The sequence below is a fragment of the Sprattus sprattus genome (genome assembly GCF_963457725.1).
Source record: "Sprattus sprattus genome assembly, chromosome: 5".
Lineage (NCBI taxonomy): Eukaryota > Metazoa > Chordata > Actinopteri > Clupeiformes > Clupeidae > Sprattus > Sprattus sprattus.
Window position 1 is genome coordinate 35468957 of NC_137924.1, and position 27866 is coordinate 35496822.

Here is a 27866-nt window from a genome sequence, read left to right on the forward strand (position 1 = left end):
TTTTCTGTTAAAACTAAAACATCATCCTCCTCTTTTATTCTTTATACATCCAACACATACAGGAGGAAAATAAATCAAAAAGCAAATACATTTTTTTTTCAACTTCTCAAACTAAAAGCAAAACTTTAAAATAAGTATATTATTAAAGTATTAATTATCTTTCTATAAAGGTTCATTTCTGATTTAAAATTTCATCCCTTGTCTGATTTACAAAGACAAAATTGCAGTCACACATCCATAGTTTCACAGGAGAAACGAGAGGGTCCGTGAGGAAATCAGAGAGAAATGAAGACTATGGAGGTCTAATGTGGTCTGTCTTTAAAGATGTACGTTTCTGATCAGCCAAGATGTTTTGGGACACAGCAAAAAAACTAAAAGTGACAGTGGTGGAAAACTAGTGCATTACTGAAGCGTGGCTCCACAATCCCTTCATGACACGGACCTCCACACCTTTAAATGTCTGATCACACAACCACAGTTCTCTTTGCAATGGATAATAGGGAGGCGAAAAAGCAAGCGGCCAGGACATACACACAGCATCAAGCCAAAAATGACAATTAAACAGCAACATGGTTCAGAAAAAAGGGAGGCCTTCTAAGGCCCTTCACTGGCAGAACTGTGTGTTGGAGAGATGTTTGAGAGAGGAGGGCGGTTCCTGAGGAAGGACTGGTTTAGCAGTAGGGGTGAGAGAGCGAGAGAGACATAAACCTTAATCAATGGAAGGTGACAGTGTTTACTAAGGATTAGCGAGTGGCAACAGTGTACCTGTGGGATGGAAGGTTAGGAGGGGTTATGGGGAGGTGGGATACAGTAAGTATTTGCTTCAGTGTCTGGGGTCAGTGTTGACCCCACCCTTATACACACAGGCAGGTGCGCACGTACACACAGGCGTACACACACACCGACACACACACACACACACACACACACACACACACACACACACACACACACACCAGGCTCAGTGCCGTCTGTCTCTGGAGGGGTTGCTGCGGCTGCGAGAGCGACGGCCTGCTCCAGAGGGCCTGGGATCTGCTCCACGGCTACGGTAAGAATCTCGTCTCCTCTCGCCATCTCTGCCTTTGTCTCGCTCTTGATCTCGATCTCTCTCCCGCTCCCCCCCCCTCTCACGCTCCCTCTCCCTCTGGCGATCCCGCTCTCCCGGCCGGCCGGCAGCTGTAGCAGGGGCTGTGGCTGTAGCTGCTCCTCCTCCTGCTCCTCCTGCTGCTGATCCTGCTGCGCTTCCTCCCTCTCTGTTTCGGCCCTGGGGCTTCTCCTTCTTCTCCTCCTGTTGCTTCTTCTTCTCTTCCTCCTCCATCTCTTTTTGCCTTCTCTCTCTTTCCTTCTTGCGCTCTACACGCTGCAGATCCCTCTGCACCGCCTATACATGAAAAGGAAAGTGTTTTCAGGGATTGTCAAATTCTGGTCTGTGTTAACCTGCCAGTTAAGGCTTCTACTTTAGCGTGCTCCTGTGCCTCGGACATTGGCCCCATGTTTCTGATGGAATCTGTGTGTGTGTGTGTGTGTGTGTGAGAGAGAAACCCACCTGATCGTCTGAGAGAGGAAGCCAGTATATGCAGGGTGCTGCTTTGGTTTTGCGGAACAGATCATCCAGTAGCTTGGCAGGAGGTTCCTCAACTGCTTTTTCTGTAACAGTGGGAGGGGAAGAAGAAGAACATGGTTGTTACCAACTCCATCCCCGCCCCTCACCCCAACACAAACCACACTGGATACAGAGACACTTCCACACATCCCCACAAAACACACACAACTTTGACAAATGTTCTTTGACAAATATCACTAATAATTCCTAACCAAAGGGAAAACAACCTCTACATGGGTCCTTTAACTTACTCTCCTCGCCTTTCCTCTCCGGCTTCCTTTCCTGGCTCTTCCCCCTCTCTCTGCGTTTGCGCTCTCGATCCCGGGAGCGTGAGCGCCTGCCCTCTCGCTCCTCTCCGGGCTTGCCAAACTCCCGCACCTTGTCGCGGTCCCACTCGCGTTCTGATCGTGTCCGCTCGCGCCGCTGCATCTCCCGCTCACGCTCGGCCCACTGGTCGCGCACGTTACCCGCTGGGCCCCGCTCCAGGTTGGCCATGAGGGGGGGCGGCCCTGGAGGACGAGTCCCAGCTCCAGGAGCCTGCTGCTGATGCTGATGCTGCTGCTGCCCACGGTCCTCAGCAGTGCCATCCCCTTTCAGACCCTTCTGGAAGTCCAACTGCAGGGGTGAAAAACAAATCAAACATTTTGGAGGAATGGATAGACCTAGGGGGAAAAGAAAGAGCAACAGGGGACGGTTTCTACATATTGTCCTCTGCGCGCAGGTCTTACCTCCTCCTGCTCACTGAAGTCCACATTGAGCACTTTGGGGTTACTGAGGGGCCACTTCATCCCATGCAGGGCTGTGCGTGTCGCCACAGCCTCCTCTGTAGTGGAATACTGCAGAAGAGAGGAAACCATCAGGAGAAAACCCTCTTCATATGGTCCCACAACTCAACAGAGATCCATTATACAACAATTAGGTACGGTCAAACTATTTATATACCATTATATAAGAGGTATTCCATGAGTTATTCTATGGGATATCTGGCACAACCCAACTCTGCTTCTTCACAGCTAGTAATCACTCTGTGTTTGATATACTTCAACCATTGAATTCTACTTTAGCATTTCATTCATTCATTCTTACAGAATGGGAAGCAACGATTTATAAACGTCACATTTGACAGAGTTCAAGTGAGGGAAGGGAGAAGGCGGAGTAGGGGGTAATGTACAGATGAACATGGAACACAAAGACAGGTGCATGCTGTAATGTAACATGTACAAATAGCCTTTGGCTGTAGAGTGATGGTCTCCATTGCTTGGCAGCACCATTGCTTGGAACTATCTTTCACGTGGAAAATGAACAAAATCAAAATAAACATAAGAAATCTCACTCGTGTCATATTGCTCCAGTATACAATCTATACTGTACTGCTCCATTCATTCCCATCTAGTATTTGTATCTGAGTGGGGAATCAGTGCTCACTCACAGTGACATAACAGTGGGATTTTATCTTGTCTATCCAGAAACCTTCCTCCACCACAGCACCAGTGCGGCTGAGCAATTCCTTCAGCTGCCCCAGGGTAAAGGGTCGCACCTAGAGGGGCAATCAAATACAATCACACACAAGTCAAAGGTTAACTCACAAAAGGTAGCAGACGACCACTTGAATACATTCGGTGTCTTTTGGTCCATGAGACATCAAACTTTCACAGCAAAGGGTTCCATTCGAGTATGCATCTGAGTGAAAGGGTGTGATCTTACCAGGTTTCGGACGTGGATGATCTTGGAAACCTTGCCGCGTGGAGGTGAGGGCTGTTTGCTGACCTGGACAGGGTCGTCGATGGTGATGGACACCCCTGACTTCTGCTGGTTGACGGAGCGGCGGGTCACAGAGTCACTGGGAGTAACTAAGAGGAGGAATGGAGGAGGGTGAGGAGAGAAGGAACGCTTGACACAAACAATACCGACACTGCCTCATCGGATGCTGACCAATTACCTTTCTTGGCCTCCGTGTCATGGAAAGAGCCTTGCTTCTCGCCGGCATCTAATGAATTATCTGTCCTATCGTCTATACGGGGTCGTTTCCTCTCGCTCTCCTGGACTTCCTCGTCTTCCTCTTCCTCTTCGTCTTCCTCTGTTTGGCCATTCTCCCGGTCTTTAGGGGTGACCACCTAAAGAGCAGATATATCCATCTCAGTCTGGTTTCCATAATCAGATTCCACCTATGATTGCCTCCACCTGAGCCTAGGTCAGGTTTACAACTCAGTCTTAGCTGTGTCTCCTTGATCCTACAGCTCTGGGCTACACAACCATGACAACGGTATCATAAACACAGGATTGTTTAACCCCCCCCCCTCAATGTTCTACAATGTGGAACACCTTTTCATTCAGAACAGTGAGCCAAGGATTTCAGCCGGTCACTCACATCACCAGGGACTAGTGTCACATTGTCACACATACCAGTACAGCTGTGAGGCAGTATATCCAGATGTGTGCCGTGAGAACAAGACTTAAGGAAGTGTACCTGTGTTACAGTGCGTCTGATCTTTAAGTCCCTGTCAGCCTCTCTGTCCGGGCGCTCGATGCGCTCTTCCTCCCCCCCAGAGAGACAGCCATCTTCTGGGTGCAACTCCACCACAGCTTCCTCTGAGGTCTTGATGTCCGGGATGAGGGACTGAGATGAGATAAATTAGATAAATATGAGATAAACTAGTTAAGAAAAGATGTGTTACTCAACAACAACAAAAATTATAAAATAAAAAACATTTTCATTGTCACTATTATTGTGTTCTAAGTGTTTAACCTGTTTGTTTTATAGACTGAATAAACTTCTTTCTCAGCTTGTAACTTGTAGAGTGTGGTACCTTGAGGGAGTCAGTGGTGATGCTGATTGATGGCTTCTTAGCAGTGACGGACGTGCTTGAGCCCCATCGCCTCTTCCTACCCCCAGCCAGCGCTTCAGGCTCGGCCGAGCCACCCTCTGCATCCCCTGGAGAGGTCTTACTGGCTGCTCACACACACACACACACACACACACACACACACACACACACACACACACACACAAATCAAGATTAATTTCCATTTCATGTCTCACAAACACAACATTTCAGACTAATCTTTCCACTTGCCAATGAATGAGTGAGTGCAAGCTATGGCCATATCTCTACATACCCTCAAAGCGCTTTACAGGGGGCTCTTTTCAGCAATGAGTAGCTAAGACCACTGGTTGCTGTTTAACTACTCATAAAAGCCTTTCCTCTCTAACACGATTTTACTCCTACCTAGTTACTCTGGTTAAACTAAACTCAACTCCATGAATCAATAGTGATGGAAAATGGGTGTGGCAACAATCCCTGGTATGCACTATGGCCAAGGGTCCCTGGAGTCCAAGCAACATGACCCCATTCTCAACAAAGGGGCACTATGAAATGGCTGGCTAGCATGCTAACTCATGCCTTCTGGTGATATACCCAGACCACAGAACTGCAAACTGCAGAGTCTAGACTAGTAACAACAGGGTTGTTTATCTCTCCTCTCCTCCACATGACCATATACTATGTACATTCATTTGATACCAGGACTTAAAATTAAAATGCTTAAAAAAGTGTCAAAAAGTTGTCACATACCGTCTCTTACTTCTAAACCCATTGATTAATCCAACCCATAACCGCCCTTCTTAACCCATTACATTTCCTTTCACAGATTGACGTCAGTAGTCTCTCATGGTGATGATTATAGGACACATTTGAAAAAGCACAGACAGGTGGATAATCCATTGCTGTGAAGACCAAAACTACTAAATGGTTTGTTAAAGCGCCACCTAGTGATCGATTTTTTTTTCAATGGCCAAATCATTTTTTCAATGAAAAATCATGGTAAAACAACAGAAAACTCTGAAGTGCTCAAGGGGTTCACATACTTTCAAGTGGCACTGTACACTGCAATGTGTGAGTTATAATATAATATATAATACTGATGAAATCTCACCCAACCTAGGGTTCATCCAAAACATCTCAGCATATTAGGGCTAATAAGCCAGGCTGACACAGTAAAGTCTGTTATTCTCATCGCTCTCTGAAGCCCTCAGGTTAACTCTCTGAAGCCCTCAGGTTAACTCTCTGAAGCCCTCAGGTTATCTCTCTGAATCCCTCAGGTTTACTCCAACAACCCATCTGACACAATGATCGCATCAAATTCAACAAAGCCCCAATCATTGGTCATTTCTTTACACATTTCCCCAACTGGGCGATACAGATGAATACGACTTGAAGCCTTGATAGCCTTAATGGGACACACACAGAACACTGAACAGTAGGACTCACCCTTTCAGGTGACACTATTTGCTAATCTGTGCAATGCAGTTTGGTGGAGTAATCCCGTTTTAAAACTACAACAAGGTTTAGTGTTGTTGCATAATATGTACTTTTTTTTGCATATACATGTTTTTTCAGTGTTTTATTGTAGTGTCCCACTATCATTGCCCTGATATAATATTATAAACCTTCTTGTCTATACATATCTGAAAACACATAGCATGAATGGCTACTTCTTATATTGACCAAGATAGATGTTCAGAAGTAAGGGTAGTGAAACTATGCTAAAAATAGTCTAGGGTTGGAAGAGTTAAAGTAGGTAAGTGGTACTCACTACTTAGAGAGATCTTTCGTGTTGGAAGTCCTTTTGCTGTGGCGCTCTGCAATGAAGAAAAGGACAAACAAACAAAAACAGACCCCACAGGGGTGTACGAGATGAGATGGAGAGACTCAACAGGCAAACAAATAATGAGAGGGACAGAGAAAGATGGGAGGAAAGGACAGACAGATCAGGAGGAGAAACCCATGAGTTAAAAACTTTAACCACTCCAACAAACTACCATGGGGATCAACATGGAAAAAGGGTCAATACAGAGTGACAGATGCTCCAGTGCAACAAACCCTTAACTGCCCTGAGTATACTGTTCAACACACCAGTTTATATGGGCCTACTTCAGCCAAACCCAGTCACACTGATTGACAAAGTAAGAGACATCTCAGTGAGAAGGCATACAATTGCTACAAGAAAGATGTACAGAACAATAGGGATGATTCATACTGCAAACATGCACTGACTACAAAAGTTCCTTAGTGTTATAAACTTTAGAGCCTCTACCAATGTTACGTCATTCCAAAAGAATAGACTTTTCCGAGATCAGTCTTTAAACAGACAATGACAGCCTAAGCCTTATACGTCAATAGTCAATGCTCTTTATTGATTGCTTGGCTTTTAATGGTACATATACTCCCAATAAAGGAGTGCTAGCTGGATTGGACACTATGAATTCAACAATCATATTATGTAAATGATCATGAGAAATTACCATTTTACCTCTCATGTGAATAAAAAGCAATGCACTGGAGTTTCTGTCTCTCTGAATGACTGCTCTTGGTCTACCAGAGCACTGTCATTTAAACTGAGTACGGCTGCATGGGTTATTTAAAAAGAACAACACTGGGGCCTATTCCCCGAGGCATGCGCTGCCACTTAATTCTGTACACAATGATGACACTTCCATCTCCAGCAAAGCTATAAAAAAGGCCATTGGATTATTTCACAAATATTAAAAAACACTTCATTACACATTATAAAGTAAAACTGTTTTGCAATGAGTACTGTGAAGACACTGTCATGTCTATTAGTTAATGAAAAATAAATCTATCTTGTAAGAAATGTACTTCCTTGTACCATTGACACCTGATTCTTCACTGGCTTGGCTATGGCCCAATCGCATGGCAGTGTGCACTGTATCTAGGCAACAAGGGTCCAAGCAGTGACAGGTAGATCAGTGGGGGTGAGACACGGTGTGAGGGCCAACTGGCCACCTGATACAAAAGTCCCCTTTTTGCTTTGGTTGGGTCCATCACTTCTAAAACTCTGCAGACCTTTCAGGAGCCTCATAATCAAAAGTCTTTTGTTGGGGCAATGGTCTCTCTTGAAAAGGTGGTGCCTCGGGTGACAAGATTACTTATGTCCATCTCAGAAGTGCAACTGGATATCCACGAGTGAGAAAGAATGTGTCCATGATGCATTAACACCAAACAATTTCAGCATTCTTCTGAAACGTTCTATGCCCAAGTCATACACATCTCCAAGGCCAGGACACCAAGCCTCATTTTGTGGCATAATGAATCACTGAAGGTGCAAACTGGGACTGAACTTCTGTGAATGTTCATCAACTATTGGATTGATTGGTTGATCCTAACAAAGTCTTTGAGAAGGCTAAATCCAGGTGTGGTAATCCATTAATGAATTCTGAGATGATGGGTGCGTCTTTGGTCAAGCTGTCAGGGATACACTGGATATATGGCCACATGCTTTGAGATGAAGGAACTTCACTTGGTGCCTAGTCACTTCATCATGGCAAAATCCAAAACCACAGGGAAAAATGGCTAAGGCCATTTCGACAGGAGCACTGATGAGCCTTCTTGCATCCATTTTAACAGAGTGTACAAATCTGGAACAGGCAGAATCAGAGTCTATGGGTCGGCTAGCACCATCAGTGACTCCTTCTGCCAAGTCTGGGCTGGCAGGACAAACACAGATGGCACAGCACAACCTAGACAACAAAATGTGTGCTGTTCGCAATGGCAGAGTCCAGGCAGAGCTTTGAAAGTTCTTCCTCAAACAATTCACGAGTTGTGGATGTTTCTTGCACTGGTAAGAGGGCATGAAAGGGCGGCCATCCGCATCAAATCTCATTCATCCCCAGCTTGGAAAGGGCTGGAACTTGTTTATGGGGTGAAATAGTCTTTCTATGGCAGCGTGCCTCTCTTGTGTGTCCTTGCAGCTTTTCCACAGGTTCTTGTAAACTCAGTGCAGTGGTGAGTCTGGGGAGCCTAGCTCAGGCACAGCCGACACGCTTAGGCATAGCAGCACAGGAGGTGGAGGAAGAGGAGGAGGAGTGGTAGTGGTGGTGTTGATGTTGGAACAGGAGGTGGAGGAAGTAGGCAGGTACCATTATGGGCAATGAAGGAGGGGAGGGCACCTTCACAAAAAAGCAATCAATTGGGGTTTTCAACAGTCAGGCACACCACCAAATACAGAGTTGAGGCGAGAGGCTGAGGGAGGGAGGGAGGGAGGGATGGAGAGAAAGAAAGTGGGACAGAGAGAGCGAAAGTGGGATAGCAGAGAGGAAATGGAATGTGAAGAGGCTGAGAAGAGAGGAGAATAATTCAAACAGACCTACATCTCTCCCCTCACATTTTAAGGGTCCATTAACCCCATCAGTCCCACAATCAGTCCAAGCAATGGACAGAACTACAAATGTGTTGCTATGGTGTAGCTGGTTATACTGTGCTTCTAGAAGCCTGCCAAACACAACTACAAAGAGTAATGCTATTAGTACCAAAACAAGGGACCTTTACGTTTTTGACCCAGACAATATATATATATATATATAAATATAAATATATATCCATCTACTGCTGTCTTTTCCTGCCTTTGGGACTAACAGGGTTAAACAAGCCAACACTCCCCCAAACCCAAACACATTGGAAATGAATAAGTCTGGTTTTACAAACTGGAACGGACTTTAGTGGATCAACTGGGTCCCACAAGGCTATTCTGAGTATCCTTGGCTTTATGCAGGAGGTGGGAAGCTAAGCTAAGCAAAGCTAACAAGGAAAATGCCCGTCTCTTCCTATGGTCATTTTTGTCCATATTAGAATATATAAAAGGTATAATAGGCAGCATTGTCTTTGAAGAAGCAATAAGCTACACTCATAAAATCTCTCAGGGTTTTTACTGTCTCACTTTAATCTCAATTTACATACCACCATCCATCAAGCCTCCATCCATCTCAATGTTTGGTAGTTACCATCTAGATACTTGCTCCATACTAATAAGTACATTAGGAAAGTTTTTGACAATGTAATGCACTCTATTCTCCTAAACAAGCTTTAATGACCTGCTGGGTGTTGAAGAAATAAAAAGGTTTGCTGACAGTGGTATCGAGTAGAAGACTGTAAAGACTATTTTCCTTCATGCACAAAGGCTGTCTCATCTGCTCACACTATTTGGAAATGTATCTAAAGATCTGGGGCCCCATGTACAAAGACTTGTGTAGTATACCTACTAAACATAGCATACGCACGAAGCTGGAGCGCTGCTCAAGCACAAAACTATTTACATTTAAGGTTCCACACACCTTTTCTACGTACATCCCGATCAACGACAAATTCAGAACATGCACAAGCACCACACTCCACCCTCTCTCCTTCCTCAAGTAGACTCATAGTAATATATATAGGCCTAGGCTAACCAAGTGATTAGATTGATTACAAAATGGCAGAAGCAAGCAGCAAATCAACCAAAAAGAGAAATTTCAATTTGTCATCTGGTATTAATAACAAAAGAAAACAGCCTATGAAAGTGCCTTTAAGTGTGGTGGCATCAGAGAAGGTATTTCTCAGTCTGGGTGTTGGCCAGGGGGTTTAGCAGCCACGTCTTGTAACCACAGTGGCTTGATGGTTTAACGATATCAAAATAACTTTATTCTTCAAATGAAATGTGGTAAGCACTTGTAAGGGAACGGGCAAATGCGTGACTCCTCACAGCATTGCACCCTAAAGCTTGACCCAATTCAGTCTCCTCACAACATCGCACCCAAAAGCCTGACCCAATTCAGCACGGACTTCCAAGAGGATAGCACTTGGGAGTCTGAAGTGGTTGATTAACTAGTCATCATAGAACAAAACTAAAATCTGCACTGTCTGTAAACACAGGAATTCTGCCATTGCCAATATCCTCTAATTTCTCTCTTATTTCTAATAACACCCATGTGTCAATATTGTGTAAATACGTTTAAGTAATATTTTACACATGTGGGCCTTCACCTCATAAAACAAACCCTGCATAGCCTCGTAGTATGACCAACTGACTCCAACCATTAGCAATGTGTGTACACCAGCCATGAAGTCTCGTGTTCTCATGTTCTTTTCACCCTTGAAACAGGCCACCATGAGCGTGAAAGATGGCATACAGTACACCATGTTTGTACATGAGGCCCTAGGTTTCTCCTGGTTATTGTGGCAAACACAACTCAATTTCTGCCATTTCAAGTTCTGTTTTAAGAAAATGCTGCCTACTACACCTGTAAAGGGCATCCTTGATGAAATAAATATCTTAATTATAATGATTACATGTTGAGCAATGAGACCGGTATGACAAACTATCTACACAGAAGCAGAATACAGGGACCATGGGCCAATTTCTTAAAGCTATAGGCCTGACATTCCTTGACATTATTTTGTAGAGGTTCAGGAGAGTATAGAGACGTGATATCACCCTACATACCTACACTAAAAGACAGCCTAGGCAACTCCTCCATCATTGAACACACACACCTGCAGCAGTCTCACCTTGAGATTTCACCTAGCCCTGGGCATGGAAGTGCCATTGCTTGGGTTAAGGCTTACCTTGTCTGTGAGCTCCTCACTAGATTCTGGCTCAGCCTGAGTTTCTGTCTGACCCTGTGCTGCACCCGGTCGATCAGGAACCCCCTCCACTACCTCCATGGCAGCCGGATCTGCAGACTCAGAGAGGGCAGACTGTTTCACCTCCCTAAAACAGAAAAACAGAAGCAGGGTTGAGCAGCAGGGAAACAAAAGATTTAACACCGGTACCGATGCACAGGTGAACACCTAAAAAAAACGTATATATTTGACATGAAAAGAATGATGAGACCAAAGACATGAAGATAAACTGTATTAAGTTGTGCTTGATGGGGAGCATTTGGGTTGTGATGGCTTGTGCCACTCGTGAAGAAAAAGAAGGTGACCACTGGGAATGATCTAACCTGATTGTTCACATTACCAAGTTGATAAGAAAGGGAAACCATTATTGATAATTCTTTAATGTTTGGCTCTCTCCTCGTTATTCTCAATACAAAGACACCCTTAGAGCAATGGAGTCCTCTTGAAAGATATTGCATACACTTCAGCTCTGCTTATAAAAACTTGGGTTTCTGGAAAGAATGGCAGCAAATAGTTCACGGTATATTAGAATGTTCATTCATCTTAGAGTAATAACAATCTATAGGTACTTAACAATAGAAAGCATATCCTGTACTTCTTTAAATTAAAATGCACATTTTCTGTTGAAACTTAAGTTGCGTTTGAAATGCATTTGAAACTATCTTTCTGACATGTAAACGAGAATGAACAGAGAAATACATGTCCACCTCATGTCTTTTAATTTACGAGGCCAGGTGCTACTAGCTGAATGCGACCACGCCACAGTCATTACATCAACGCACTAGCACAAGGCTCTTAAAGACGCGGAAGAAGCGCTTCACGGTTTATAATACGCCCCATACACGCTATTGCAGTGTCACCCCCTTTATCGTGGCTACATCTTACATTGATGGTTATCTTTTATAGGAGTAAGCGTTTCCTCACCCGTTTTTGTGACCTTCGAAAAGCATCGTCTTTGGTTTAAACGTAATAGCTGTCCGGAATGCGGACGCACGCTGCCGAATGTGAGAGCCGGTAAATTGTGCAATGCGTCGGTTTCATGGCAGCGGCATAGAGACGGCAGCCATGTTGACTAGCTCAAATAGGAACTATGGGTAGGCAACAAAAAAAAAAACAAGAAAAAGGACCCACACAAAGTCGGCCTTCGCCCTCTCCCCTCTCCAAGCAACACTGCTCGAGGCTGTCGTTTTGAGTGCCTGACAAGAAATACGACCGACTAGTCGACTTGGTACGTCTCATTCGGCTACAACACCGTTTAGAATCTTGGAACACGATTCATTAGCAACTTCTCATCACGTTCCTTGAAGGTGTCAAACATTACCCCACTTATGCGAAATAAAATGTATATTACTTATACTTATGTGATCAATTAAATGTGACATAAATAACTGTGAGAGGGTGACATCACTGCTAGAGGTGCTTGCTTGTAACCCTATCTCACATCCCCTAGATCATTTGCTCTTGCACAGATGAATCAGTGTTATTAAACATACTCTAGTATAGCAAGAGGTAAGGGGGAGAGTGGCCTGTAGTCACTGAGCTTACTGCGAAAAGGAGAGGAGCCTTTTGTCATTAGCTCCATTTCCTTCCATTTATGGAAGAGAGAATAACCACTGCCGCAACTAACAAGAACACCTAAAATTGCCCTCTGTTTTTTTAGATTGCCAGAGCCAGTTCCTACATTATTGGAGAATAACATAAAAATATGTTCATCCAAGCCGTTACGTTTTTTTTAGAAAATAACAACACAATCACTGAATCACCGCTAGGGCAAGGGATCCTTGTTTTGTATAGTGTAAGTCATTTAAACACTCACACAAGTGAGATGAAATAACAAAAATAAACAATGAAAGATTGTGGAGATATGTGAAGACAGTGTCCAGTTTCAATCAGAGACCTTAGCACCAAGGTTCAGGAACCTTTTAAGGAGATCGGGTTCCTGTACTGCTAAGAAGTGGAATTACAGTTTCTCAGTAGTCAAACAGCAAGACAATGCATTACAAGCATTTGGTTCATAGCCACTGCATTTCTTGTCAGAAGGCAAATCAGCACATTTTGAACTTCTCCCGTCCCAAGAACACTTTCATAACATGCATTATCTTCCTGGTAATGAATGGGTGGTAGAGTGGGTGCACAAGTATGTATTTAAAAAAATGTAGCTCAATACCCTGGGACTGCTGACCAGTTGCTTTACCAGTGGAACTGTTATGGTTAAGTCACAGGCCAGTTGTTGAGTTGTTCTATAATTTCAGGCACAAGAAACATTTTTTTCCATGTTTTGTATCACATTGTCTTGTGATAAGTTAGTGTGAATAATGTGTCCCTAAAAGTGTCAGACTTGAGGAATTGTTGTCTATAAGCCGCGGATGACCTCAGTAAGCAGTTTCCTATATCATTAAGTCCAGAACTGCTGAATGATGAATATCTCTGCCTTCTTACGTCATATGTAAACATACTCCTTTCATCAACAACAGATGCAGGGTGGTGCATTCTTGGTGGTGGCGGCAGGGGGGTGCATTCTTTATAGCTAATGCACATTTGACAATCTTAAAAGTGCATCTCTAAGTCACAGTTTTTTATCATTTATTATCCAAGAAACCCTTCATTATACTTATGACAAAAACCTGTATGTACTGTATATACATAAAAAAAGATATTGTCTCTGATCTCAGTCTACTAAGTCCCCATTTCAGTTCCTATTCCAGTGACTGCACATGAGAGAAACCTAATTTGGGGTTCTCAATGGAAAGTTTTCAGAATAATGCCACAAGGGGACGTCTTATTTCTGACACATGACCACAGATTCCACTTGATGTCGAGCTACTAATCTGCAGTCTTTTTTCAGCTGCATGTGGTCATCCTGTAAAAAAAACATGAAAATGATCTTCCTTCTACTTTTAGACCAACAAAGGCACATTCAGGTTTCACGAAAGGAAATACGCCTCCCCCTCTTCCAAATGCCTTGTGCGTGGCAGCCGAGCAAAGGCAGACTTTAGCCACAAGTCTTATGCATAACAAACCATGCCCTCACCAAAGCTCTGGTGAAATTCACTTCACTACTCCACCCATGAAAGTATGTGGAGCCCAGAGAACTAGCCTTTCCCAAAATAGTCTTGGAAGAGGCTACTACCAATCTGGTCAACAGGGGGAGCTGGCACATAGGAAAACATTTATTTTCCAAGTTTAAGTAAATGATTTTTGACCTAAAATGTAGGTGATTAAATGTCTGAGACAGCAGTTGGTATAATTAACAGCAAATTAGTTATTTTTTCATATGACAATCCATAAACTTCTTTTCAATTATAAAGCAAGGCATATTGTCACTTTTCCCCTCACAATACGTGCAAACAATACAGCATAGTGGCAAAAAAAAAGTCATGGGAATATATTTCATGTTCCCTGTATTGTTATTTAATTTTTTAGTGCAAAAGTATTACGCATTTACTTGAGATTGTGAATGTATTGTGTCACATTAGATTATGAACCAAATAAGATTATTATTTGTGAATTTAGCTTTTTTTATTTAGTATCTGCCGTGCAGATTATTAATGCCGTGCATTTTATTTAGGGCAGCCGTGGCCTACTGGTTAGGGTTTCAGGCCAGAAACCGTAGGGTGGCCGGTTCGATCCCCGACCAGTAGGAAAAATGCCCACATCCCATGCCCACATCCACGGCTGAAGTGCCCTTGAGCAAGGCACCTAACCCCGATCACTGCTCCCAATGGCAGCTCACTGCTCCGGGTGTTAGTGTGTAACCTCACTTCCCTGTGTGTGTGCATCACTTCCCTGGATGGGTTAAATGCAGAGGTGAATTTCAGAGTGTGTGTGTCTACACCACCTCTGCCACACTTTTTCACTTTTCATCTGTAACTGAACTCAACACTTTAAGTTAAGGTACAAATAACCAATCATTTCAAAAAAATGATGCCAACTCATGCCCATCACTAAAATAATGATGGCAGACTAAATCTAGGATGAAGATCTATGGTCTGCCTGCATTATTCAGTCATTATTCTAGTAAAACATAAAGTGACCTGTTTTTCTTTCCACTTTTTTTCCTTTTCTGCACTGGCCTTTTCTGTAAGTAAATGTGCACTGACCGAATGATGTACCCAACCAGGTGCATCTTAAATTCAGTGAAAAAACGCACATCTTGTCCCAAACTCCCTAATTAACGTATCTCCAGCATAGTTAAACCTAAGACTGTATAAAAGCATTAAATCAAACAATACTAATTAACACCTGTCGTCATAGAAAGTAAAAAATGGCAATACCCATAGTCAAACAAGTTTTAGCACATGAAATGTGGTATGCTGCTTTGGAAGGGGAAAGTAGTGAAATTGTGTTAAAGCAGCAATACAGAGTTCTGTTCCAAAACTACCTTAAAGGCATGCAAAAACCTTGCAAACACCACCAACAGCCCAGTTGACCCTGATAGAAGTTTGCCAACACACAAACTGGTGTCATTTGGCGGTATAGCTGGGAATGTCATGCGTGTGAAAGCTTTTCCTCCATTTTTGCAGGTCATTCCAGTCCGGTACACAGAACTACATAAAGCATATGGATGGCTAGTGGGAAAGACACAGGTGTGTATCTGTCCTTCACATGACTATATGCTATCAAAATTAATTTGAGGATGGTACCAACACCTAAAAAAGTGTCAAATTGTTGCACAGTGTTACTTTAGTTGTGCTATACAAATTAGCTATTTCCATTTTGAGCGTGCTCCTAGTTTTGGAGAAATCTCCAGTGTGACAATATATGATGAATATATACATATGAATTTGTTTTTCAGTTTATGCCCTTCATCAGGTGCGTTTTAAGTCATGCATGGATAAGGATGCTAACATGTGTCCCACTACAGTGCAGAGATCTATAGTGAAATCCAATGCTGAGAAATTGGCCAATATGAACAGAGCCACTCACCAGGTGGGAGAGCTGGACTGCTTGTGAATCCCTTGGCAAGTATTAGGTAAGTGTGAGAATGAAATGTAGATGTGTGTGACTGACGTAGTGCTTGTGTGTGTGAGGCAGTAGCACTTTGGCCAACCTGTTAATGTATCCACTCCCATCGCCTCTGCCATCAGATCTCCGCTGGTCTTGTTTTCCCTGTAATCAAATATGACCATGAAAAAAAGCCCAGAGAAGAGGTTGGGATGGACTGCTTATGAAATACCACAAACAGCACAAGAAACAAGGATTCATTCTGGCCCTGTGCAGTAAATTAAAGGTCTGGACAAGCTTCTTTTTTTTTTCTTCTATCACATGGAATTTTAACCTTCCTCTCAGTTACTTTAACTAAGTAAAAATTGAGACATGTTTTTGTTTTAGAATGCTAGGCTAATGAGCAGAGCATGTGGGTTAAAAAAGCAGGAGACTGTTCGACCCTCAATCGCACCTTTTTCTGGCTCACAGAAGAGGACTTATCCCGGGAGCCGGAGGACCCTGAGGAGGAAGAGTCAGAGTCGGAGGATTCCGAGTCGCTGGAAGCGGAAGATAGACGCTTGGTGCCCCGTTCCTTTCCACGGCTTTTCCTTTCAGCTTCGGCGTCATCTGGTGGGGGTGAGGGAGGTAGGAGAGAAGCTGCCTTGGCAGTGCCCTCAGACGCCGGCCGGCTCTCCGCCTCTTCAGGCATCTCTACATCTGCTGTGCTCTCGGTGACAGATGGTTGGGGAGTCTGCTGGTGGCCGGAGAAGAGGACGGTACCCCGAGCAGCTGGCTGGGGAACGGCTGACGTGTCTGAGCATGTGGGATCAGATTTGGTGGGCGATAAGAGAGACTTGGGTGGGGGGACATTAGAGAAGGTGCGTCTCTTGGCCGCGGGCGGAGAAAAAGATGCAGCCGTGCCAGGAGGGATGGTGGGAGACGCATCGCTGAGAGGCTGGGAGATGGTGGAGGAGGTCTGCTGTCCGTGGAAGTCTTCTGGTCTGTCTTTGTCTCCCTTGACTGCTTGTTCATTCTCACTTTTCCTCCTCTCCTCTTCCAGTGGACCTGGCAAGGGTTCAGCCAGAGTTGTTATGACACCTCTTGTTGGGGCTCCTGAGCTGACAGTGATGGTGGGTACAGACTCTGACCCCTGGGGGAGGGAGGAGTGGAGGGAGGCAGCTAGGGCACCAGGAGACACCAACCTTGCCCCACTGCTGTGAGCACCACTAGGGAACATCATTATCCCCGGACCAGGGGCGAGTGCACCCTCCCTCCGACCCGCAGCCTGCGCTGCCGCGGACTCCTCTTCAAATGCCCCCTCCGACTCCATCTTGCGAACCAGCAGGCTGAGGGGTCCACGGCCCACTTTGGAGGGAGGCTCGGGGCTGCTGGAGCCAGAGCTGGAGCTGGAGTCTTGTCTCTGGAGGCCGGCAGGCGGACCCTCTGCAGCAGCAGCTGCCACGCCTGCTTGGTTCAGGTCAGGTGGACTCTGCTTGGGGGTGTCTGGTAGGGGGAAGGACAGCTCCAGGGGAGGGGAGGGCGGAGGGGTGGGCTGGCGAAGCTGCAGGGGAGGCTGGATGGCCGGTTGAGGAGGAATGTGCTGGGGGGGCTGGAGCTTACGCCGGGACCTCTGAGGGGTGGGCAGGTACATCGGCACAGCAGCAGCAGCTTTGTGACCACCTCTCTTCCCGGCAGAAGGTCCCCACTCCTCCTCTTCCTCACTTTCGCCATCATCGTCGTCGTCGTCATCATCACTTTCCTCCTGGACAGACTGGCTGACTGCTTGAGGGAAGCGATGGTGCTGTAGCACTGAATGGGCAGATCCAGCCTCAGCATTGGCTGAGCTGTGGCTCTCCTGGATCTGGGGGATGTGCATGGGTGGACCTTGGCGTTCTGGTTCTCCCACCACACGGACAGACAGTGATGCCACCGCACGTGGAGGACCATCTCGGTCCAGGCCTCTTGCCTCATGTGTTTCCAATAGTGAGGGGCGGGAGGGTATACTATGCTAGAGGAGTCATAAAGAGAGAAAAGATGGCGTTAAAAGCAGCATGAGCGTTTACTGGCAGTGGTACACCCAGAACATTAATATATGTTTTGTTTGCCCTCAATCGAAACAAATGTGAACTTCACAAACACCTGAGGTCTAGTATTTATAAAAATGTAAATGTATACAGTGCACGTGAGCTGGTGCATATGCTGACCTCCGCTCGGTACGAAGAGTTGTCATTGGCCTCAGAGTTGTCCTCTTCCTCGACGCCCATAGGGCTGTCCATACCTGCTGAAAGGAATCAGATGTCAGGAGCTATGGACATGTTCAGCTGTGTCACCGTGACAACTTACTGAGAGAGAAAATATTAAGCTGACAACAAGTTGGTGTGTTCTATAGACATAGTGTAAGCATATATCAAGGCTATGTTTTAAGTTAATTTATAGTTACTAAAATGGTGATGCCTCATCTACAACATCGACCAAAGATGAAAGTTCCCATGACATCCGTTAACCCATCCACGGCCACGTGGATTGGGTAGCATTACCTTCATTGTCAACTGCATCATGGGCCTCTCTCTCTAATCTCTGGCGCAGGAGCTCCTGTTGCTTTGCTAGATACTGCTGTATGAAGCTGTTCTGACTCATCTCCGCACCAATCTAAGGGAAGGAAGAAAAAAAACAAATTTAAGATATAAATATGGCAAGCCAACACCTTTTTGAAACAATGTCATAACAGTGATTCATATACCTGGTCCATAAAAACTGTATGTTTGTGTCTATTGAGCTAGGTAATTAAATAGTCATTTCTAGTACCAATTATGCTATAATGCCACCTTTGTGGTTGTAAAAGTGAAGGAACACAAGCTTGTGGAGCACCAAGTTGTATGTTCTCCTTGCATTCAAACGTATATATGTGCATACCGCACAGCTCACATCTGCCCCAAACATTTAACTCAGCACATGGCAACTAGCTTTCTGTCTATTTCTGCACTGGCATCCATTTGTTGCATAGAATTGGAAAGAATATTACTATTTCTATGGTTACACAGCTAGCAGGCTAGTACCCATCCCAAGTGATTTCAATAACTGGTCTTCAGGGTGCAGTGATGATTATTTTACTTAGAGAAATAATAACACAGGAGGGATATGATTCCCTTATGACCTCACAAGGCTTCTACCATATGCTAGGGCACAAGTGAGAAAAACAATGCCCATGGCGCTGCATATCAATCTGTTTCTGGTGTCCAGTTTGACTAACAATAGGATGGACCAGGAGCCAGACTGACACGTTCTCCGGTCTCAGTCCAGCTCTGATTTGAGTTCCCTCACCTGAGAGTTGGGCTGCAGCCCAATATGAGGGGTAGATGTCTTCTGCAGGTTCTCCAACATGAGAGCCTTTAAACAAGAACAATCAGAGGTAAAACATTTTGAAGATCAATCCTCAAACAATCTTTGGACTTCAATACATAAACAGATTATTACATTCTATGTTTGTGGAAAGGGGAGTATATTTGTCTATTCTGTCAAAATGGTGGGTCTTCAGTTTCAAATCTACTACCACAGTTTGCATTGTCACTCATGCATAAAATGAAGTTGGTTGAGATTTGATATAATTCCGTTATACATTCAAGACAGAAGTTGATACGGGGATTGACTGTGCAAAGCTGTAACCTCATACGCCTAATCTTTCTGGGTCAGATGTGATCTTCACATGATGTAACCTTGTGAAGAGAGCCTGGTAATTTTTTTTTACAATTTTGGTACTAGATTAAAAAAATTAATAAAACAAGAACCAATCCAAAACTTAGTGACAATACTATTAAACCTATCTTCTTCTGAATTACTAGTGCTACTTTGAGCTTCACTGTCTGTAGTGAACTGTAGTCTATTGGTTTAGAAAATTCAACACTGACAAATTTCCCCTAAACGTTTAGGTTAAATCCCCAGTTTAGCTAGACATCACATCATTAAATGTTATTTTAATCAGTCCCGAAATTAAAGGTTTATGACAGAAAAAAAATACTTGATGAAAAAGCCTCCTAGGGTTTTCTCATTACCTTTCAACATTTTTAAGGACTTCCCCTCAACCCTTCCAAAGTCGACAAGATGTTACATTTCTTCTTCTGACCTTTTAAAATCGGATATTATGTTTTATGACCATACATTGACAAAAATGTTCTATACAGTATATTAATATTCAATTTCTAGTCTTTTTTACACATAGTAAGTTTCAATAACTCCATACCATTACATATCGACATTCAAGGAGCAAAGATGCGATGTCGTTGTGTGGTGAGAACTGACAGAAAATTGTAAACAACAACAATCGCCAATTGAATGTCTCAAGCCTTGAAAGTTGCACTGGGTGCCTTTAAGCTGTACCATAACACTTTGAGGTGTGTCCCAGGCCTTCCTTGGCAAAGTATAAATTCTGTAAGAGATTTTTTTTGTAAGGTTGATCTGGACAACTCTTAGCTATACCTTAACTCTTAACTTCAGATAAAACTACTGTTTTAGAGCCTAACAATGATGTTTCAGTGTCTGGACGTATGCACTGACTGCCATGTAAGATCAAGATATATTTTGCATTACATTTTATGCTTCATTAAATAAAATAAAATAAATGTAGCCAGTCATTTTTAATCTCTTGTGCATACAAATCTATGAGAAACAGCTAGCCTACAGTTGTGTTTATTTGGGAACCTTTTTTATTTTGACTTGCATAGTGTGTCTTGTTCATATTCTTTCTAATAATGATCCCTTTTGCTCCATCCCTTGAATTAAAAAAAACGTTCTTTAATAGAACTGATGAACACATCATTGCACCAGATTCTCTCCATCCTAATGTCTCCCCTTGGGTTAGGTCACAAAGTCCCCTCCATGAATGTCATGTGGGATGCTGTGGGAGCTAATCCTGTCTGTTTACTCAAACACAATCTACTATTTAACACAGTAATGTTTACCCAAGTATGTGGTTTGAGCCAAGCTTGTGGCTTACTGGTGCAAGCCACAAAGAGGGAACGAATGATAGCTGTGCCCACTGCTGTAGTGTGCCGTCTGGTACAGGAGTGCAAACATGTGGCTACAAAATCCTCTACCTGCAGTACACAAACTGGCAACCCCCCACAGTCCAACAGGCAAATAAGACTTCACTATTTGCTTTACAAGTAGCCTGCATTTTCTTATGAATGTATTGTTAGTTTAGTCCACACAAACAGGCAAACCTCTGCAGTCTTACTGCCCAAGTAATGTGTATGGTCATCTACAACATGTACATGGTGGGGTCACCATTGTTAGTACCCAATGTGTTGTTAGTCTAAGTGGGGTAAAGTGAACTAATTCGTAAAAATCTCAAAACCTCAACTTGTGAAACAACACAATGAGCTTGGCAGGTTTTTGCATGACTTTTAGGTAGCCTATCTAACTGGCTAGTTGAAGAATCCTTACTGCTGCTTTATTGTACTTTTTGTTTGGTTCCCATAGGAAGGTGCCTTTGTTAACATAAGCCCCTTATACATGCGTCAATGTAAAGCTGTTACATCGCTTCTACCACGATAGAAACTCGCGAACGTGTTACAATTGCCTCATGTATAAGGGGTCTAGATGTGAACTGTTCGTTTTTCCGCCGATCGTCTGAAGCTTTCGAGAGAGGTGGTTTACCACGATCGTTCGGCTTAGAAAAGGGCGTGTCAAATCAGGCCGATGTGTCATGGGGGAGGCCGTGCGTCACTGGGGGGAGACGGTGACAGGAGGCTAGAAAGTTAGAGGCTAGAAAGTTCACTCCATCATCTCTTTGAAATTCCTTATTCCATGAGTGGTAGGCTACAATGTGACTGGCTGTTTTAAAATATAACTAATAGCCTAACGAAACAAAATAACCCAGGAAGTTTCATCTTCGAGACGTTAAGGCTTCTTCCAATACTGACATTTGAGGGATGTCACTTAATTTAAACCTTTTTTGCTTCCGTTAGTGTGTGTGTGTGTGTGTGTGTGTGTGTGTGATAGAGACAGAGAGGACTCAGTAAAACATCGGAAAACACTGTGTCTCCTAAGCCTTAAGCTATCAATCACCCCCACAATGAAATATGCCATTACAGTTGCGACAAACTTCTTGGCATTGTGGTGCGCCCAAAACGCAAGCTATAAACGTAGCCATCCTAATGTAACCAAAATATACCTCTGCTGATATGCCTAACCTTCGTTCTATTTAGAATTTGTCTTAGCACTATGCAGGAATAAAATAGCATCTACAGTGTCAGAATTCAGGCGAGAGCGCCTGGCTTCTATAAGGGCTCAGATACACATACGCGTTTTTGTAAAAACGCGACGCTAGGAAATGCATTGATTCCTATGGTACGGGGCGCTTTGCGTGAAAGCGCGCCGTACCATAGGAATCAATGTATTTCCTAGCGTCGCGTTTTTACAAAAACGCGTATGTGTATCTGAGCCCTAACGCGCCCTGCTGCACTGAAGGAGCGCTCACTCGCAGCACCTGTTGCTGGAACGCATATAATTCGTTTTGCAAGGTGCTGTAGTCGTGGGAACGACTGGCCTGGTTTCTCCCAAAAGGAAAGTAGATTTTCCTCTGCTGATCCCGCGTCTATATGGAAGTTTGTAGAGAGATTGCCGGGGAGTAAAATGCTCCCTTTCCTTTACGTCTGCTGCTGGCTAGTAATACAGACACCCGGAAAGGTTAATAAACGGAATGAAATAGCTACACATTACACACGCTATGTTTTAATAAAAGCCACGTTACTAACATCCTGGTTAACACTGTTTGTTACAGCACATAAATGTTTGTCGCTACATCCTAACTGCGTCACCGTTGTCCCTCCCTGTGCTCCAGCCGCACCATTTTGCTTGCAATGTGAATCATTTAATTTAAATATGCTTATTGGCATTTGTTGCACCTTAATCATTTTCTACAAACATGATATGCTATGTATGGTGTAGTAGACTGAGACTCTATTCACTACTGCACAAAAACTAGACACGTTTGAAAAACTAGACGTTTGCAATGAAGTAGGTTAAACAACTTTCGCCAATATCTCCGTAAGGGAGATGGGTTATGTGCTCAAATTTCCTGGGATCAAAGAAGACGTTAGTATTCATGTGCAAACTAAAAATCACGTCTCAGGATTGCTGCGCATGCAAGTTATTTCGGGTGTCTCAACTGTAACTAATACCACTGTCATATAATTATGAGTCCAGTAAAAGACGGAGCAAACACAGTTTTCTACCGTTGTTGAAACACATCCACGCGTAGACTCGTTTTCTTTCCATCCGAGAGTGGTTATTCAAAGAAAATATTAAGAACTATATGCTGATAGAAAGAAGGGAACTTTAAGCCACTACACTGCCTGTGCCAGATGCGGAACACGTTGATGTTGTTAGTAAACAAACCAGGTGGGAGCACATCTCCGTGGTCTTTGCGCATGCCCGAGGCAATGTAACAGCTTCACATTTTGCACATGTATACAGGTAAAGGCATTTTTACACTTCTACGATTCTCTCCGATTTGGTCGTAGAGGGACACTTTGGCACGCCTTGGCACGCCTTGGCACGCCTTGGTAACACCTTCACCCAGGTGTTGCCGCCCATCCGACCCGTCGGAGAGCCGTCGGAGAGCTGGTCGGAGACAAACGCTTTTTTCTAACTTTTCTTAAAGAGACGGAGAGAGTCGGAGACCCCCTTGGCTGTGATTGGCCAGTTTACGACATCATTTCCAAACAACATCATTTCCAGAATCACACATGTCAGAACCTCACATTTCCTGTTTTCTGTCAAAATGTTTTAGTACGACTTTGGTAAACTACAAAGCTGCACAGCATGCAGCATTAGGCTACCGTATTTTATATAAACCCTCGAAAAGTACATTTCTCCCGACCACTGTTGGTCTCTTGGCTGGTGGCTCGGTGTTGAAAGTGCCTTCTCCAACCAGCTTCAACTGACATCTAACGTAATTTGCTACGGAGTAATGCTGGCAGCATAATTACTTTGCATCTATTAAATATGAAATGTATTTCATGTATGTGTAGAACCTATTTAGAATGACTGACTTTACATAAAACGGCAGTGAAAGACATTTGAGTCAAACATTACTTTTGCCTCAATGAGGGTGGCGTGTGAGAGCATAATCGGCACGACAACGTTGTACTCATTGTCTGTTAGTTGCCATCATTCGCTGTTGTGAGGATTCCCGGGAGGAGGAATTTATACAATAAACGACTACCACACACACAACGATTTCTCTAAGATCGTCTTCTTGAGAATTGGGCATTAAAGGTGTCCAGGCAGAGGATAATAAGTGAGTGTGCTCCTGTATGTGTTTTTCATCATATTCATGGTTGAAAAGGCAGTCTCACAACTGTATGTTGAGGTATCAGAATCAGAATCATGTTTATTGGCATGTATGTGTATGCATTCTCTTGTTGTGTTTCTGATATAACTATAACACTGCATGTGGATTGGTATGAAGACTGCAGTGGGTTTATTTTTCTGCCCCTTACTTCATAGTTCTACGGGTATTTCTGTTCGAAGTGTGCATGCTTTGTTTTATAGTGACGTTTCACGCTAACACTTTTGACAAGGGCAACCGTCTCGTTGCAGATTAAACACATCGGTTTTGTCCTGCCCACAAGCAGCACAAATGCATAGCCTACTTGTCAGTCCACTCTGTCTTAAATTCGAGAGTTTTGGAATCAACTTTTCGTGTGTGAGAGCCTGGCAGAGGATCATTAGTAAGTGTGCTAATGTATGTGTTTTTCAACATATTCATGGTTGAAATCGCAGTCCCACAACTGTATGTTGAGGTATGCATGTTCTTGCTGTGTGTCTGATATAACTATAACACTGCATGATGTATGATGTATGATGAATACCGTGGGTTTATTTTTCTGGCCCTGTCCTCAGAGTTTGGGGGGTAATTTTGTTCGAAGTGTGCATGCTTTGTTTCATAGTGACACATTCACGTTACCACTTTTTGACAAGGGCAACCGTCTCGTGGCCAATGAGTGCATTGTCATAGCGTTGTAGTTATTCAAAGGTTACCCAGGGATCATTGCAGTATGAATGTGACAAAAATACCAAAGAAAATAAGAACGTATTCATTTTATTGGATCGTTTTATAATAGTTTCTGTATTGTATGTAAGATAAGCATATCGTTTTGTTATAAATCGCAATGTTTCTCACAAAAAAATGACCACCACGATGGAGATACATTTGCCTACTCAAGTGAATATATAGCATTAGACATGCTAGTGTTGACTGAGCTACATGTCTCCAAGGCCCATGTGACGGCACCTGCCCGGCAGGTCCTGAAGCAGCATCCGTGTCATGTCAGTGACAGTTGGGAGGAAAAACAATCAATGACTTCCAATAAAGAGGTTATGTGGTAGCTACGGGCTCGACAAACAGTCGTTACCCCACCCAACGGTCCGGCGTTGAATAGGTTGAATAGGCTTTAGGACGCATAGCCGTCGGAGTAGTATGTAAGCCCGACCTGTACGTTCAATTTTTTCTGAATCAACCGCCTGCCCCCGCCCGCCCATTTTTTTTTCGAGGACGGAGAGGGATGCAGAAGTATAAATTAGGCTTAACGACAAGAGCCGTTTCCCTTGAAAATCTTCACACCTACACGCGAATACGATAAACTGATCTGATCTCAGTGGCACATGTATAAGGCCCTATAGAAAGGTGTGCAAAAAATCACCAGGTCATACAGAGATCGTTATTGTTACTAGGACGAAGTCATCTATCAATCATCTGGTACTGCATGAAGTCAGTGGCGTTCGGCACTACGTAGCTTTTGTTTGTCGATTATTGGTGCATAAACAACATAACTTTGTTGACAAACCAGTCATTTGTCTTTTCAATATTACTATGGCCGAAGCCCCTCCTTCAACAAACACGCAAACAATGGTTTATTCGGTGCTCTTGCTCCTTTGGCTCCCTGACAGATTCAAACTGTTAAGCCTAAAGTCAGCAGGAAAATAATCAGACTGTTCCTATGATATCACCCTTTATCAGAAACCAACCCAGAGACAAGAATCCCCATCCCCACACAGACCTGGCCAACTTCCCCAGCTCAATCTGCAGACTCTGATTCAGAGTCGGAGATAGGTGAGGCAGCACAGGAAAATAAGCAAGGAGCAAATACGTATACAGTATTTCAGTTCTGCACACAATTTGACCAATAATTTTAGAAATGTAACCCTCAATATTGAATTTGATGGATGCAGAATACATAAAGTTGATATTGTTACTGAATTGAGTTAATTAAAGCTAGGGTGGGTGGGTGGTGGGGCTGGAGTGGGTGTGGGACACAATTTGTAAAACTTCGTCCCAAGTCCATAATTCCTAATGGCTGGCCAACCTTAGCTAAAGGCATTCTGGAAAACACCACAACATTAAGGTACCTCTTAACGACGTAGCGTTGAGAAGGAGCTGCGAAACGCTCCCCTGGCAGTGTTTGGTAGTGGACACAAACAGGCCTAACTTTATTTTAATTTAATTTGTTTTAAACAATCACAAAATACCCACGTTTCAAGTATTACATTGTTAGTCGATCTTAAGTTATATAAATTCATGGTCAATTTGGTCATTCATGATAATTTTTTGCCAAGTCGGACGTTCCAATGTTTCCGTACAACTGTAATTATTGTACTATAACATGTGTTTTCAGGTTTATTTTAGTGGCATTACAACATTAATGGTTGAAGTACAAAATGCAGCGTTAATCTCCCGCGAACTTCTTTAAACGCGCAACCTGGATTCACTGAGACGAAAAGCAAATAAACTCGGAATGAATTGTTGCAATGATACCCAATGCAGCGTTCAACCTTTCGTACAGTATCGTTATACATTTAAAAACAACTTAAACGATATATTACGTGTGTTTTTTAAATACACTTGCTTCGGTTTAACTGTTAGTTAGCTAGCTAACGTTAGCTTAATTAGCTAGATAGAGTAGGACGGCAGCAAAGGCAAAGGGGAAATAAAACTAACTTAAAAATAACACAAGCCCACGAAAATGATATACTTTAATATGTACTTTACTATTACCACATATCACAACGACCTAGCAAACAAAATCCATTTAATGTTATTCGGGATCGACGGAATGACCAACACACACCCGATTTGTATGCATGCAATCCTGTTTTGAAAGTTAATAAGTTAAATAGGAGGATTTATTCTATCCAGTCATTTCAGTCGAGTTAAAGAATCGTAGCTTGTTGCGGGAGCTATTTGCTTCACCATTCCTGCACACCACGCTATTCACTTGCCGAAACAAACATCAAACTCAGGGGGAGGAAACTCTGGACAGCTCTATCAACTGGCTCACGTAAACACAACGAATGCGAGCCATCTTGTCATATTATGGAGCTAAAATTTAACAAAGTAGCTGACTTAATTGTTTCATGCATGTGGTAAGTAACGTTATCCCAGTATTTATTTTTGCGTTTTATTAGGGGGTTGGGTGTTGCACCTACGAAATCATGCACGTATTTAGCAATATTATGCAAAGGCTTCCCACATATGTCCACTGATGCTTGGCCTATCTCCGACGAGACTCGGACTAAACTTGACTTTTTGCGGAAGCAAAGTACAGTCACCAAACTTACCCCCTTAAGTCGCTTGATAAGTGCATTTTTCTGACCGCTTTTTGGAAGCCCTCTTTTCTCCAGGGCCAGTTTCAAATCTGCCACACGAAGGGAATTAAGTGGTTTTCCATCCAAGGTAACGTCTTCGAGTTCCGCCATTTTGCTCTTCCTTCACTACTAGCGCACAAAATCAACGTACTCGTTGCCGCGCGTGCGTCAACATTCGAAGAGATTACCGGAAGCGAATAGCGCTCCTATTGCATGTGCTACTGTCAGATGTACTA

At 43.5% G+C, this 27866-nt stretch overlaps 1 protein-coding gene across 2 annotated transcripts; it reads right to left on the minus strand.

The window, feature by feature from the left end:
* Positions 1–27753, minus strand: acin1b (apoptotic chromatin condensation inducer 1b). Of its 2 annotated transcripts, none has more exons than XM_080839150.1 (17): positions 27604–27753; positions 19306–19371; positions 18522–18633; positions 18189–18262; positions 16457–17992; positions 16109–16167; positions 11002–11146; positions 6197–6242; positions 4411–4553; positions 4071–4220; positions 3543–3717; positions 3308–3453; positions 3033–3140; positions 2332–2439; positions 1855–2218; positions 1547–1647; positions 1–1381 (listed from the first exon to the last, which is right to left on the minus strand). In XM_080839150.1, the coding sequence occupies exons 1-17, from the start codon at positions 27739–27741 to the stop codon at positions 962–964; spliced, it is 3891 nt and encodes a 1296-aa protein (XP_080695276.1). In that variant the 5' UTR covers positions 27742–27753; the 3' UTR covers positions 1–961. The 2 variants fall into 2 exon arrangements, with proteins under 2 accessions (XP_080695276.1, XP_080695275.1); XM_080839149.1 differs by having other exon boundaries at positions 18189–18265.
* Positions 27754–27866: the final 113 nt, after the last annotated feature.